This window comes from Fringilla coelebs (genome assembly GCF_963513975.1).
Source record: "Fringilla coelebs genome assembly, contig: SCAFFOLD_33, whole genome shotgun sequence".
Taxonomy (NCBI): domain Eukaryota; kingdom Metazoa; phylum Chordata; class Aves; order Passeriformes; family Fringillidae; genus Fringilla; species Fringilla coelebs.
Genome location: NW_028167443.1, coordinates 2,351,345 through 2,363,584, shown reverse-complemented (window position 1 = coordinate 2,363,584; position 12,240 = coordinate 2,351,345). Strand labels below are relative to the sequence as shown.

Below are 12,240 nucleotides of genomic sequence, written 5' to 3'. Positions count from 1 at the left end.
TTTTTTAAAATAATGATTTTCAAATGGATAATTAATCAAAATTATATTAATTTCATCTGACAATTTTAAAATGGTTAATACAAAATCACGAATAATCAGAAAAAGTGATTAATAAATCATAATACAAATATTAATTGTAAAAGAAAATTTCTTGATACAATCTTCTAAAAATTATAAATGATTTCTACTAGAGCATAAGTTAAAAATCAAGGATTATTCTAAAACACATGTCTTAATTTATATATTTTTTGTGTCAACAGTCCTGGGGATGTCTACTTTATAAAGGACATCAGCCAAGTTGTGTGCATTAATTATAGATGCCAGCCTAGTTAACTGTCTCATCATCTTCTAATTCATTACAAATAAGATTATTTATAGAACAAAACCAATCAAAACTAGAATAAAAAGAACAACAATGGGATGACACATAGTGTTTAAGACACTTGTGGCAGTTGGTGACCACCTAAAAAGAGTATCTCACTACTTGTGTTTGGTATCTTTCTTCACTCTTTCCATGACACAGTGTATCTGTGTCATGTTGTGATGAACAGTCACCAGGGTTTTTTGTCCATTTCTCTTAATCTTCTCCAGGATCTCAACCAGGTCTTGATGGAGCAGCAGTTGTCTCACCAAAGTGAGGTTCATCTCGATGGGAGTAGGCATCAGCTTGTGAATCAATGTGTAGTTAGCTTGCAATAGGTAATGAGAGGTGACTGGAGCTTCATAAGAGAAATCACATCTTATGATCTTAGTAAAGCTACAAGCACAAAAATTTGAATGATTTTTAGCGTCTACCACAACATCTTCTACAAATACAAAATCACAAGCAGTTCTAAAGCATGCACATCTATTGCTTATGTATATCAGGACTGTTTCAGAAGCTTCATTAGGATGAATTTCAAAGTGACAGACATTTTGCTCTGTGTCTAAACAAATGTCTTGAGCTATGATTGCATTGCTTTCACAGATAAACCCTTTTTGTTCCCAAACAATACAAGATTCCAAATTGACAGTTTGCCATTTTTCCCCAATACGGCGGGCCCGTTGTCTATGCTCAGAAGGATAGAAAATAGTTCCGCCGTGGTTCAGCCCTAATTTAATAACAGGAAAAATCAAATGTCCAGAGGCATTGCATATGGTTAACACAAAAGCTGTGGCTGTGTTTGAAATGGGGTCATAGGTAAAATTCACCAGGTTCCACCAGGATTGGAATTCTCTTTCAAAGTCAGTGGCACTATCCCAGATTATTTTTTTGAATTTCAGTGGGAAAAGTGCCTTCTTCACAGCCAATGAAACGTTTTTTTTGTGCAGCACCAAGTGCATCAATTACCAATTTGTAATCATTTACATTTGCTTTCTTCTAATTTGGCAAAATGTTTGATAACAACCACTGATTCTTAAAGCAAATAAAAACTACTGCAGTGGTTGCTGTAATTTGGTCAAATCTCTAGTTGTGGCAGCCAATTTATTTAAGTTCAATTAATTTACATGTTATGTGTAATATCATCACCTGGTGTTACCATAAAGGGACGGGAAAACATTATTTTTGTTGTCCAGAGCTAGTGTTATCATGGTTTATCAGTTCTTCATGTCCCTCGGAATTCTTCTGTAAAAGTAAACACAACAGACTCTGCCATGAAGAGTCAGAAAATGTTAGAATGATGGAATTGTCAGAGAGGTTTTGAACACCAGTGGTACTTCCCCTACAGCGGGGGGGGTTCCACCAAAAACAGGTTGTCTAGGGTAATGTGCTGGGTTCTTGAAATCATCTGGTCCCTGTAGTGAAGGAATTGTGCTTGGAGCTGTCCGGCAAAAAGCAGTGATTTTGGAACACCCATTTACCTCCCATCTATAGTAAGAGGTGTGAGAAGTCCATTTAATCCTTTCACTTTTTGCCCAATCCTGCACACCTTTGACAGTAAAGTGAGAAACATTGTCAGATTGAATTTCCTGTGGTTTTAGGAAAATTCTAAACCAACCTTGCATTGCTTTAACAGTATTATCTCCGCTTGCTCTTTTAAATGCATCAGCCTGGACCAACCCAAATATAAACATAGCACAGGACTCAGTGTTAATGCAAACAAGAAAATAATTCTGTCCCTCATGTTGGAAAATACTCCAAACAGTTAACAGTTCCTCAACCTGAGCACTGCCTTCTCCCTCTCTGTTAGCAGAAGCGGGGGAGAGAGGAGGGGTTGCTTTAATCACAGAGGCAGGCTTATTTTGGCTGCTCCCCAAGCTCTCAGTTTCTTGGATCACCAGGTTCTCCTCCACCTCCCTGAGAGCCAAGCCAACCACAAACAACCCCCGTTCCCAGGTAGTGTACCTTTTCTCAGTATCTTTGAAACCACGGCAATAAAAACCAACAGGCTTTGTCAGACCCTCAGGACCCCGCTGCCATATACGAACAGATAGCTGTGAAAAGGCAAACTTCCACTCCACCTGAAAGGGATCTGTAGCATGTATAGGGTCCAGTGCTTGGTGAGCTGTTACTTCAAAAATCAGCAATTGCAATACTTCGTCTGAGAAGGAGTCCAATCCCATTTTATCTCTTTTCCCAGCAAGTCATAAAGGGGAACAAATGGGTCATTCTGGTTACTAAGAAGTTTTTCTGGTCTTTCTATAGGAGACATAGCTACTATGGTCTTTTGAGGGAAAATTTCTGCAGGTTTAAGTGTTCCTGGAAGCCCTTAAATTAAAGAGGTCATAATTTCAGGCTTTACAGGTGACTGCATTGGTGACTCAAAACTAGGAATTAATTTCTTTTCATGGATCATTTGCAGGCAGCCGGCTTTGTGAATGTTTTCTCGGAGTTGGTTGGGGGTACCAACCAAAGGGTCTCTCCTTTCTAAGGGGTTAAGCCCCTCTGCCCAATAAGCTGTGTGCTGATTTAGGGACCATGGGATAGTCTGTCTCCTGTTGTTAAGAACACCCCATGTCCCCAGCACTTACCGGCTTCTTGTTCTGACAAAAGAATCTGATCTCCCCCAGGGAGAGACACTTGACATACGTATTCTGTTTCAGATTTGTGGGGGAGAAGCCTGTACTGCTTTGCAAGTCTTGTTAATTCAGTAGCAGTGTACGGGTTTTCTTTAGTGGTTATGTGTGAGTCAAGATCTTCATTATTGATATAGTTGCATTCTGTTTTAATTACAGGTTTTATGCTATTGTAACAACAGCGGTTCCTGCAACGCAGCCACCTCTGGCCCCACAGCTCTGCTCAGGCCAGGCTGCTCTGGGCACTGGCCCCACCGCCTCAGCCCCTGGCAAGGGCACAGCAGCAGCTGCAGCTGCCACAGGACTCAGCCCCAGCCACGGGGGAAGGGGCTTGGCCAAGGCACAAGGAGGCTCCCTGGGTGCCCTGCTCCCCTCTGGCTGAGGTGCTGAGAGCTCTGCAGCCCCTGCTGCCATCCCATCTGCCCCGGGCAGCACAAGAGCCCTGGCCTTGGGGCCCTCCAGAGCTGCTCCTGCTCCAGGCCCAGGGCCCATCCCAAAGCTGGGGCAGCCACAGAGCTGTGCCCATTTCTGTTCATTGCTGCTCTGATGGGGATGGATCATCAGCCAGGTTGCTGATGAGTTTTACTACTCCAGAAGCCTCTTCTTTCTTGAATTCTTCAGTCCAGGAATTCAGTGACAAAGGCTCATAAACCTTTGTTCAAAATATCCAAACAAGAAAACCCCCTGGGAATAATTTAAGCTTTAATTCTTTTGTGGTTAATTAGACACGTTTCAGAAGTGTATTTAAAGTGAATATGCCATATTGAAAACAATGCAGAGAGAATTGCTTTGTCCTGTTTTTGTTTTCCTGTTTATAGATTGGTATCAGCAATATCCAATTGATATTGACCCCCAGCACTTCCTAATGCAGTTTGAACAGATATGAAAAGCAAGACCTTTCATGGCTGACAATCAATCAGACTTTGTCCCTACCCCCTCCCCACCATTTCTCTCATCCAACCCCTGGAACTCAGAGCAGCTGAGGAATGGAGTCATGTCCAGGGGTGTCCCCAGGGCTCAGGATTGGGGCCAGGTCGGTTCAATCTCTTTACTGCTGATCGGGACGAGGCCATTGAGGGCACCCTCAGTCAGTTCCCAGGTGAGCCCAAGCTGGGTGGGAGTGTGGCTGTGCTGGAGGGCAGGAAGCTCTGCAGAGGGATCTGGAGAGGCTGGAGCCGTGGGCCCAGGACAATGGGATGAGGTTCACCAAGGTCATGCGCCGGGTCCTGCCCTGGGCTCACAACCACCTCAAATCCCTGGCCATGCCCTGCGGCTGATCCCCACAGTCTGTCCTGTTTCCTTCATCCCTGCATTGCCAGGGACTTTCTGGGACAAGGGAACTCGGCTCTGGCTATGGAGGGAGGTCCAAGTGCCACCACTGGAGTGGGAGCTACAACTCATCACGTTTGTGTCCTTTGGGGGTCAGGAACTGGGGAGACTCAGAGGCACAGAAAGTTTCTCTTCATGGCCAACACACCACAGTTAAACAGGACACAATTTAATAACAATCACATTATTCCCTATGTGCAATGTCCCAGCAGTGTCTGATGAGTCCTCCATCCACAAGTGATTTGCATACTAAAATTAATTTCAGACAAACATGGTTCTGTGATAGATATAAAAACAATTAAGTTCTTGTATTAGGATGCTCAACCTGGAGTGGGGGCAAAACAGCTCCAACAATTCCTGGTTTGCAAAGCTGTCAGTGGTGGATGGAGAAGTGAGGTCAGGCTGCTCTTGGTGTTGAGGAAATGCTGAAACCAGCCTGACTCATTTCATGTCCTCCTGTCCTGGCTGATCTCCCCTCTTTCCTATTCCACCCATTGGCTTTTGTCTCCCACCAGGCCCCCCCATGAAGAGCCTGGCTCTGTGTTCTCCATCATCTCCTCGCTGGCACTGCCAGGCTGGGATGAGGAGCCCCTCAGCCTTCCCTGCTGCGGGCTGGACAAGCCCAGCTCCCTCAGCCTCTGCTCACAGCCCAAGGGCTCCAGCCCCACCTTGGAGGCCATTCCCAGACCCTGCTCCTGTTGCCAGACTCTTTCCTGCCCTCGGGTAGCCAAACCAGGCCACAGTGACCTGGATAATCCTTGTCCTTGGTGTCCTAGTCACACAGTCCATGGGCCCCTTGTCCCCATGTCAGTCTCTGGGGTGGATCCTGTGGAACATCCTTTGGTGGAGGCTGTGGGTCCAGGTGGGCCAGGAGGATCCCAGGGGACAGGGACCCTGCTGGGCATGAACAGCATTGGACTTGTTGGGAGAAACTGTGAGGGGGAGCTGGGTCAGAGTGACCAACCCAGTGACCTCACACAGCCCTGCTGGGATGTCACAGAGCCCATCTGGGATGTCACAGCCAACTCTGTGATGTTACAGCCTGCTCAGTGATGTCAGACTTCTGCTGTGTGGTGTCACTGGTGGCTCTGTGATGTCAGAGATGCAGTCTGTGATGCCATAGCTTCTCCATGACCTCACATAACCCACTCTGTGATGTCATCGCCCACTCTGTGACCTCATGTTTCCAGATGATAAACTGTCTGCACAAGGTAGGCTGATACCTGGAGCTTGCTCTCCAAAACCCCAGGCCTATGGAAACCACACAATGCCCATTGTGTGAGAAGGGGAACTGGAAGTTTACCAGCCTCAGTTTCCTGCCAGCTCAGCCAGGCCCACTGGAACACTGGGGTCCATGACCACCAGGGACCACCAGAGAGGCCCCCCAGGACAGAAGAACACATGGGTAAAGGGGAGGGGAATAATGTTAATGATTTTGGGGAAATGATTATCCATATGTGTGTTTAGTCCAGGACAATCAATGAATATGTGTGCAAAATACAGAATAGAAACAGAAACTTTCCTGTGCTCAGCCTGCATAGCTTTGGGAGGAGCCATCCCCTATGCATCCAGCTGAATAAAGAATGCCGCTGCTTAATGCTGCATTGGTGTTAAGGAATTTTCTGGTTTACCAAATTTTTGGTATCACTCCCACTGCCAAAGAAAGCTCTGTCTCCTGCTGTTCACAAACAGAGAAGGGCTGGTGGCAGATGTGGGGGTCAGAGGCTGCCTGGGGCAGAGTGACCATGAAATAATCAAGTTTTCAATGTTGTGTGAAAGAAGGAGAGGCAGCAACAACACATCTACACTGGAATTAGGAAGGGCAGACTTTGGCCTGTTTAGGATGCAGATTTGGGGAGTACCGAATCAGGTACTGATTTTTTTAAAGGAAACATTCCTTAGAAACAAAGGAAGGATGGACACACTTCAAGAAATTAGTCTTAAGGGAGAAGGAGCAGACTGTCCCAGTGTGCCAAAGATAAGCTAGAGAGGAAAAATTACTGTCCTGGCTGCCCATGGACCTTTTGTGGGGACTCAAGGGAAAGAAAAGGGTGCAGCAACATTGGACAGAAGGTCAGGCAACTTAGGAAGTATTAAAGAATCCTGTTAGGTCATGCAGAAAGAAAAGTCGAGAGGAGAAAGCTCAATTAGATCTTAACCTGACAACTACTGCGAAAAATAATAGAAAATGTTTCTACAAATAAATTAATAGCAAAACATGAGATAAGAATCTCTAGTCTTTATTGGATGCAGTGGGGAATATAGTAACTAAAGATAAGGAAAAGGCTTAGCTACTTAACATCTTGCTTGTCTCTATTTTCAATACTAGGACAGGTTGTCCTCAGGACAAGTGTTGTCCTGAGCTGGTAGATGGGCACAGGGAGCAGAACAGCCCCCTGTAATCCAGGAGGAAGCAGCTGGTGACCTGCTGAGCCACTCAGATGCTCACAGATGTATGGGATAGGATAGGCTCCATCCTAGGGGGATGAGGGAGCTGGTGGATGAGCTCCCCAAGCTGCTCTCCATCATTTACCATCAGTCCTGGCTCAGCAGGGAGGTCCCAGAGGACTAGAGGTGGCAGTGTGAGCCCATGCCCAAGAAGGGCTGGAAGGAGGATCTGGGGAACTCCAGGCCTGTCAGCCTGACCTGGGTGCCTGGCAAGGAAATGGAACAGATCACCTTGAGTGCCATCACAGGGCACCCACAGGATGGCCGAGGGATCAGAGCCAGCCAGCGCAGATTTAGGAGGGGTAGGTCCTGCCTGACCAACCTGGTCTCCTTTTATGACAAGGTGACCCACCTGTGGATGTGGGAAAGGCTGTGGATGTTGTGTGCCTTTGACACAGTAAGCCAGAGAATTCCCTGGAAAAGCTGCAGCCCATAGGTTGGACATGTTCACCCTTCCCAGGTAAGAGCTGGCTGGAGGCTGGGCCCAGAGAGTGATGGGGATGGTGCTGCATCCATTGCATGTCCAGTCTCCAGTGGTGTCTCCCAAGGGTCTGTGTTGGGCACAGTGCTGTTTAAAATCTTCATTGACCCTGTGGATGAGAAGATTGAGCCCACTATTAACAGGTTTGCAGATGACACCAAGCTGGGTGTGAGTGTTGATCTGCTGGAGGGTAGGAGGGCTCTGCACAAGGCTCTGGAGCAGCTTCATCCAGGGCCCAAATCCAACAAGGTCAGGTTTAACAAGTGCAAGTAAGTGCTGGGTCCTGCACTTTGGCCACAACAACCCCTGCAGCACTACAGGCTGGGGACAGAGTGGCTGGACAGCAGCCAGGCGGAAAGGGACCTGCAGGGACTGATGGACAGCAGGCTGGATATGAGCCAGCAGTGTGCCCAGGTGGCCAAGAAGGCCAATGGCTCCTGGCCTGGCTCAGGAATGGTGTGGCCAGCAGGAGCAGGGCAGTGATTCTTCCCCGGTGCTCGGGGACACTGGTTGGGCAGCACCTCGAGTGCTGTGTCCAGTTCTGGGTCGCCCAATTTAGGAAGGACATGGAGGGGCTGGAGTGTATTCAGAGAAGGGCAACAAGGCTGGAGAGGGGTCTGTGACATAAGCCCTGTGAGGAGTGGCTGAGAGAGCTGGGGTTGTTTGTCCTGGAGAAGAGGATGCTCAGGGGAGACCTCATCACTCTCTACAACTCCCTGACATGAGGGTGCAGCCAGGTGGGGGTCAGGCTCTTTTCCAAGGGAACAGTGACAGGACAAGAGTACAGAGGCTTCAGCTGCACCTAGGAAAGTTTAGCCTGGACGTTAGGAAAGATTCTTCACACAAAGTGTGATCAGGCATTGGAATGGGCTGCCCGGGAAGATGGGTGAGTCACCATCCCTGGAAGTGTTTAAGGAAAGACTGCACGTGGCACTCAGTGCCGTGGCCTGGGTGACAAGGTGGTGTTGGGTCCCAGGTTGGACTTGATGCTCTCCAATATCTTTTCCAGCCTGGCTGATTCTCTGATGATTGTGACACTGCAGGGCCCTGGGGAAGCAAGGGACCATTGTGACACTGCGGGGCCTGGTGGCACTAAGAGGTACATGGTGACACTGTGGACGACATGGCCGAAGAGAGCCAAGGGGCCGTGGTGACACTGTGGGGCTGAATGGAAGCAAGGAGTCCATTGTGAGAGTCTGGATCCTGGTGCAAGCACAGAGGCCACTGTGACCCTGAGGGGCCTTGTGGAACCATGCAGAGCATTGTGACAGAGCAGGACCTTGTGTCATGATGGTGCCATTGTGACATTGTGACACATTGTGACATTGTGGCCATTGTGGCAAGACCCCATGGAACAAAAGGCCCAGTGCTGCTCCTTGGGGACTCTTGGAATGAAGGAAACATGTTTGACACCGTGGTTCCCATGGGACCAAGAGGACATTGTGACACTCTGGAACCAAGGAGAGCATTGCTGCACTGCCAGACCTCATGGAACCAGTGTGACACTGCAGGGCTTTGGGGACCAAGGGCCATTGTGACACTGCAGGGCCTTGGGGGACCACAGCACCACTGTGACACTGTGGGGCCCGAGGATCCAAGGGACTTTGTGACACCAAGGGGTCCCATGGAACCAAAGGGACAATGTGACCCTGGGAGGCCTCATGGAATCATGGAGACTATTGGGACACTCTGGGGCCTCCTGGAACCGTGGTGACACCAAGTTGTCTGGGAGTGTTGATCTGCTGGAGGGTAGGAGGGCTCTGCACAGGGGCCTGGACAGGCTGGATCCAGAGACCAAATCCAACAAGGCGAGGTTTAACAGGTTCTCCCCTGTGCTCTGCACTGGTTGGGTAGCACCTGGAGTGCTGTGTCCAGTTTTGGGCCCCCCAATTTAGGAAGGACATGGAGGGGCTGGAGCATGTCCAGAGAAGGGCAACAAAGCTGGGGAGGAGTCTGGAGCACAGGTGCTGTGAGGAGCAGCTGAGGGAGCTGGGGTTGTTTATCCTGGAGAACAGGAGGCTTAGGGGAGACAAGGTGGTATCAAAGCACAGGTTGGACTTAATGATCTCCAAGGTCTTTTCCAACCTAAGTGATTCTGTGGTTCTCTGAAGCCACCCTTGGAGCAGCTGCAGGATGAGCCCTGGGCCTCCTCTTGAGAAGCTCCAGCAGCCCAGGTCCCTCAGCTTCTCCTCCCAGGCCCAAAGCCCATCCTGTCAGTCCTGCAGAGCCTCTGCAGCTCCTCCTCATTGCCCAGAACAGGGATACCCAGAGGCAGACACAGCAGCCCAGATGTGCCCCCCTGGCCTGTGGTGCTTCTGGCAAGGAAGCAGCACCAGGCACTGCAGGAGCCTGCAGACAATTCCTGCAGCACTTGTAGGATGATCCTGCTCCCCAAGGGACGTTCCCATGGTGCCAAGTCGGGAACTGCAATGGGGAGTGGGGCCAGAGAGGAAAGGGCAAACAGGGATGGGCTGTTTGCAGGAGAGGGAACCAGGGTGGGCAACAGGAAAAAAACTGTAGCAGGAAGTGTAAAGAAATCTAAGGTGAAGCCAAGGAAATGCTCAGGGCAATTTGGGGGTGGCTGCCAGGCTGCCCTGACTCTGAACAACAGCGTCTGGGACAGGAAATTCCCAGCTGATGGGAACAAACTTTCTGGCTGACTGCAGAGGCCACGACAAAGCTGAGTGGTTTCCCTGGTGTCCCCCAGCCCTTGCTGGCCCCAGGGGCTGATGGCATTTGTGCTCCCTCAGGTTCATGTCCCCACAGCAACAGCATGGGGGTGCTCCCCCCTGCTCTGTGCAATGCAAACAGGGGCTCCTGAGCCAGTGCTGCCATGTCTGTGCCTGCAAGGATGGGCCACCTGTTTGAGCTGGGGCAGAGGCCAGGGCTGCAGAGGGGGGATGTTGTTGGCAGCTCCATGAGGACTTGCTGGGACCGTGCCCTCGACTGTCCAGCGCACTGGGGATGGATCAGCCCCTGCTCTGCTGCTCCTTCCCATCTCCCCCAGGGCCCTTGCAGAGCACCAGCCATGCTGTTTGCCCCCAGCCTGCCCACGGCCACCCTGGGGCTGCTCACAGGGGTTTTCTGTGCTCAGCATTGGCCTGTACATGTTCTTGAGAAAGCCTGGGCAAGGAGCCTGGAGCCCCCAGGGCCTGGCCTGAGGCGTCAGCGCTGCCCCAGCAGTGCCCATGGCCTGTCCCTGCTGCAGCCCCGGCACTGCCACCCCAGCTCTGTGCCTGGCCCTGGGAGCACTCAGGCCCTACAGGAACACCAGGGCCACCAGGGCAGTGGGGCAGGGCCATGGGAGCAGTACTGGCAACACTAAGTACTGCTGCTGCTGTGCCAGCACTGATCTGCCCCCAGCTCTGCACTCAGACATTGCTGCTGCAGCTCCAGGGAAGGCAACAAAAGGGCATCTCTGCAGGAAACTTTGCTGGGAGATCCTTTTGTTCCTAGAGCACAGCCCCTCATTGACACAGTCTGTGGCCACAGGGAAGGTGGAGAGAAAAAACATTACAAATTCCAAAAAAGAAAGTCTTTTCTTTGTGGACAATATGAAAACACTAAAACAAAGGAACAAATCCCACGACTAAACCAACAAGACGTACCAAACATGATTTTTATTACAAGTGATTTACAGAAATTGGCCAGCAGTTTAATGTCCCTGAAAGCATCCAGTCATCAGTGTCCACACTGCAGTCTTGAGCTCCTGGTTCCTCAGACTGTAGATGAGGGGGTTCAGGGTTGGAGGCACCACTGAGTACAGAACTGACAGGGCCAAATCCAGGGATGGGGAGGACATGGAGGGGGGCTTTAGGTAGGCAAATGTGGCAGTGCTGAGAAACAGGGAGACCACAGCCAGGTGAGGGAGGCAGGTGGAAAATGCTTTGTGCCGTCCCTGCTCAGAGGGGATCCTCAGCACAGCCCTGAAGATCTGCACATAGGAGAAAACGTTGAATACAAAACAGCCAAATACAAAACACACACTAACAGCAAGAAGCCCAAGGTCCCTAAGATATGATTTGGAGCAGGAGAGCTTGAGGATCTGAGGGATTTCACAGAAGAACTGGCCCAGGGCATTTCCATGGCACAGGGGCAGGGAAAATGTATTGGCCGTGTGCAAAACTGAATAGAGCAAGGCACTGGCCCAGGCAGCTGCTGCCATGTGGGCACAAGTTCTGCTGCCCAGGAGGGTCCCATAGTGCAGGGGTTTGCAGATAGACACGTAGCGATCGTAGCACATGATGGTCAGGAGGAAATACTCTGCTGCAATGAAGAAGAAAAAGAAAAAGAGCTGTGCAGCACATCCTGTGTATGAGATGTTCCTGGTGTTCCAGAGGGAATTGTGCATGGCTTTGGGCACAGTGGTGCAGATGGAGCCCAGGTCAGTGACAGCCAGGTTGAGCAGGAAGAAAAACATGGGTGTGTGCCGGTGGTGGCCGCAGACTATGGCGCTGATGATGAGACCGTTGGCCAGGAGGGCAGCCAGGGAGATGCCCAGTAAGAGGCAGAAGTGCAGGAGCTGCAGCTGCCGCGTGTCTGCCAATGCCAGCAGGAGGAAGTGGCTGATGGAGCTGCTGTTGGACATTGGCTGGGGCTGCACTTGGGGACCTGTTCATGGAGAAAAGGACAGTGAAGGGTTATAGGAGTTACCTGTAACCAAAATCAAATCCATTTCCCATGCACCTTCCCTAGAACACACACACAGACCCTTTTTTTTCAAGAGTTCTGGGGTTTTCTTTTTAAGCTCTCCCTTATCTTTCCTGGTATTCTTGGATATCAGAAACTCTCAGCATTTCTGCTGCACCCAGGGAAAACAGCGCAAATTCTGTGAGGCAAAGTTATGAGTGGAGAGTGACGGGAGGTGGTCCATCATTCTGACCTGTACACAATTTCTCAGGGCTTTAGCCTTTGTCAGGTGGAGGTCAATCAGTTTCCCATGTTTCCCCAAAAATGCCCCAGGTAAAGCTGAGAGTAGATGGATC

General features: G+C 49.9%; 1 protein-coding gene across 1 annotated transcript; it reads right to left on the bottom strand.

The window, feature by feature from the left end:
* Window positions 1–10,910: 10,910 nt before the first annotated feature.
* On the bottom strand, window positions 10,911–11,843 carry LOC311165916 (olfactory receptor 14A16-like; the record flags this gene model as incomplete). Its single annotated transcript, XM_084227405.1, has 1 exon — window positions 10,911–11,843. The coding sequence occupies one exon, from the start codon at window positions 11,841–11,843 to the stop codon at window positions 10,911–10,913; it is 933 nt and encodes a 310-aa protein (XP_084083531.1).
* Between the last annotated feature and the right edge of the window lie 397 nt (window positions 11,844–12,240).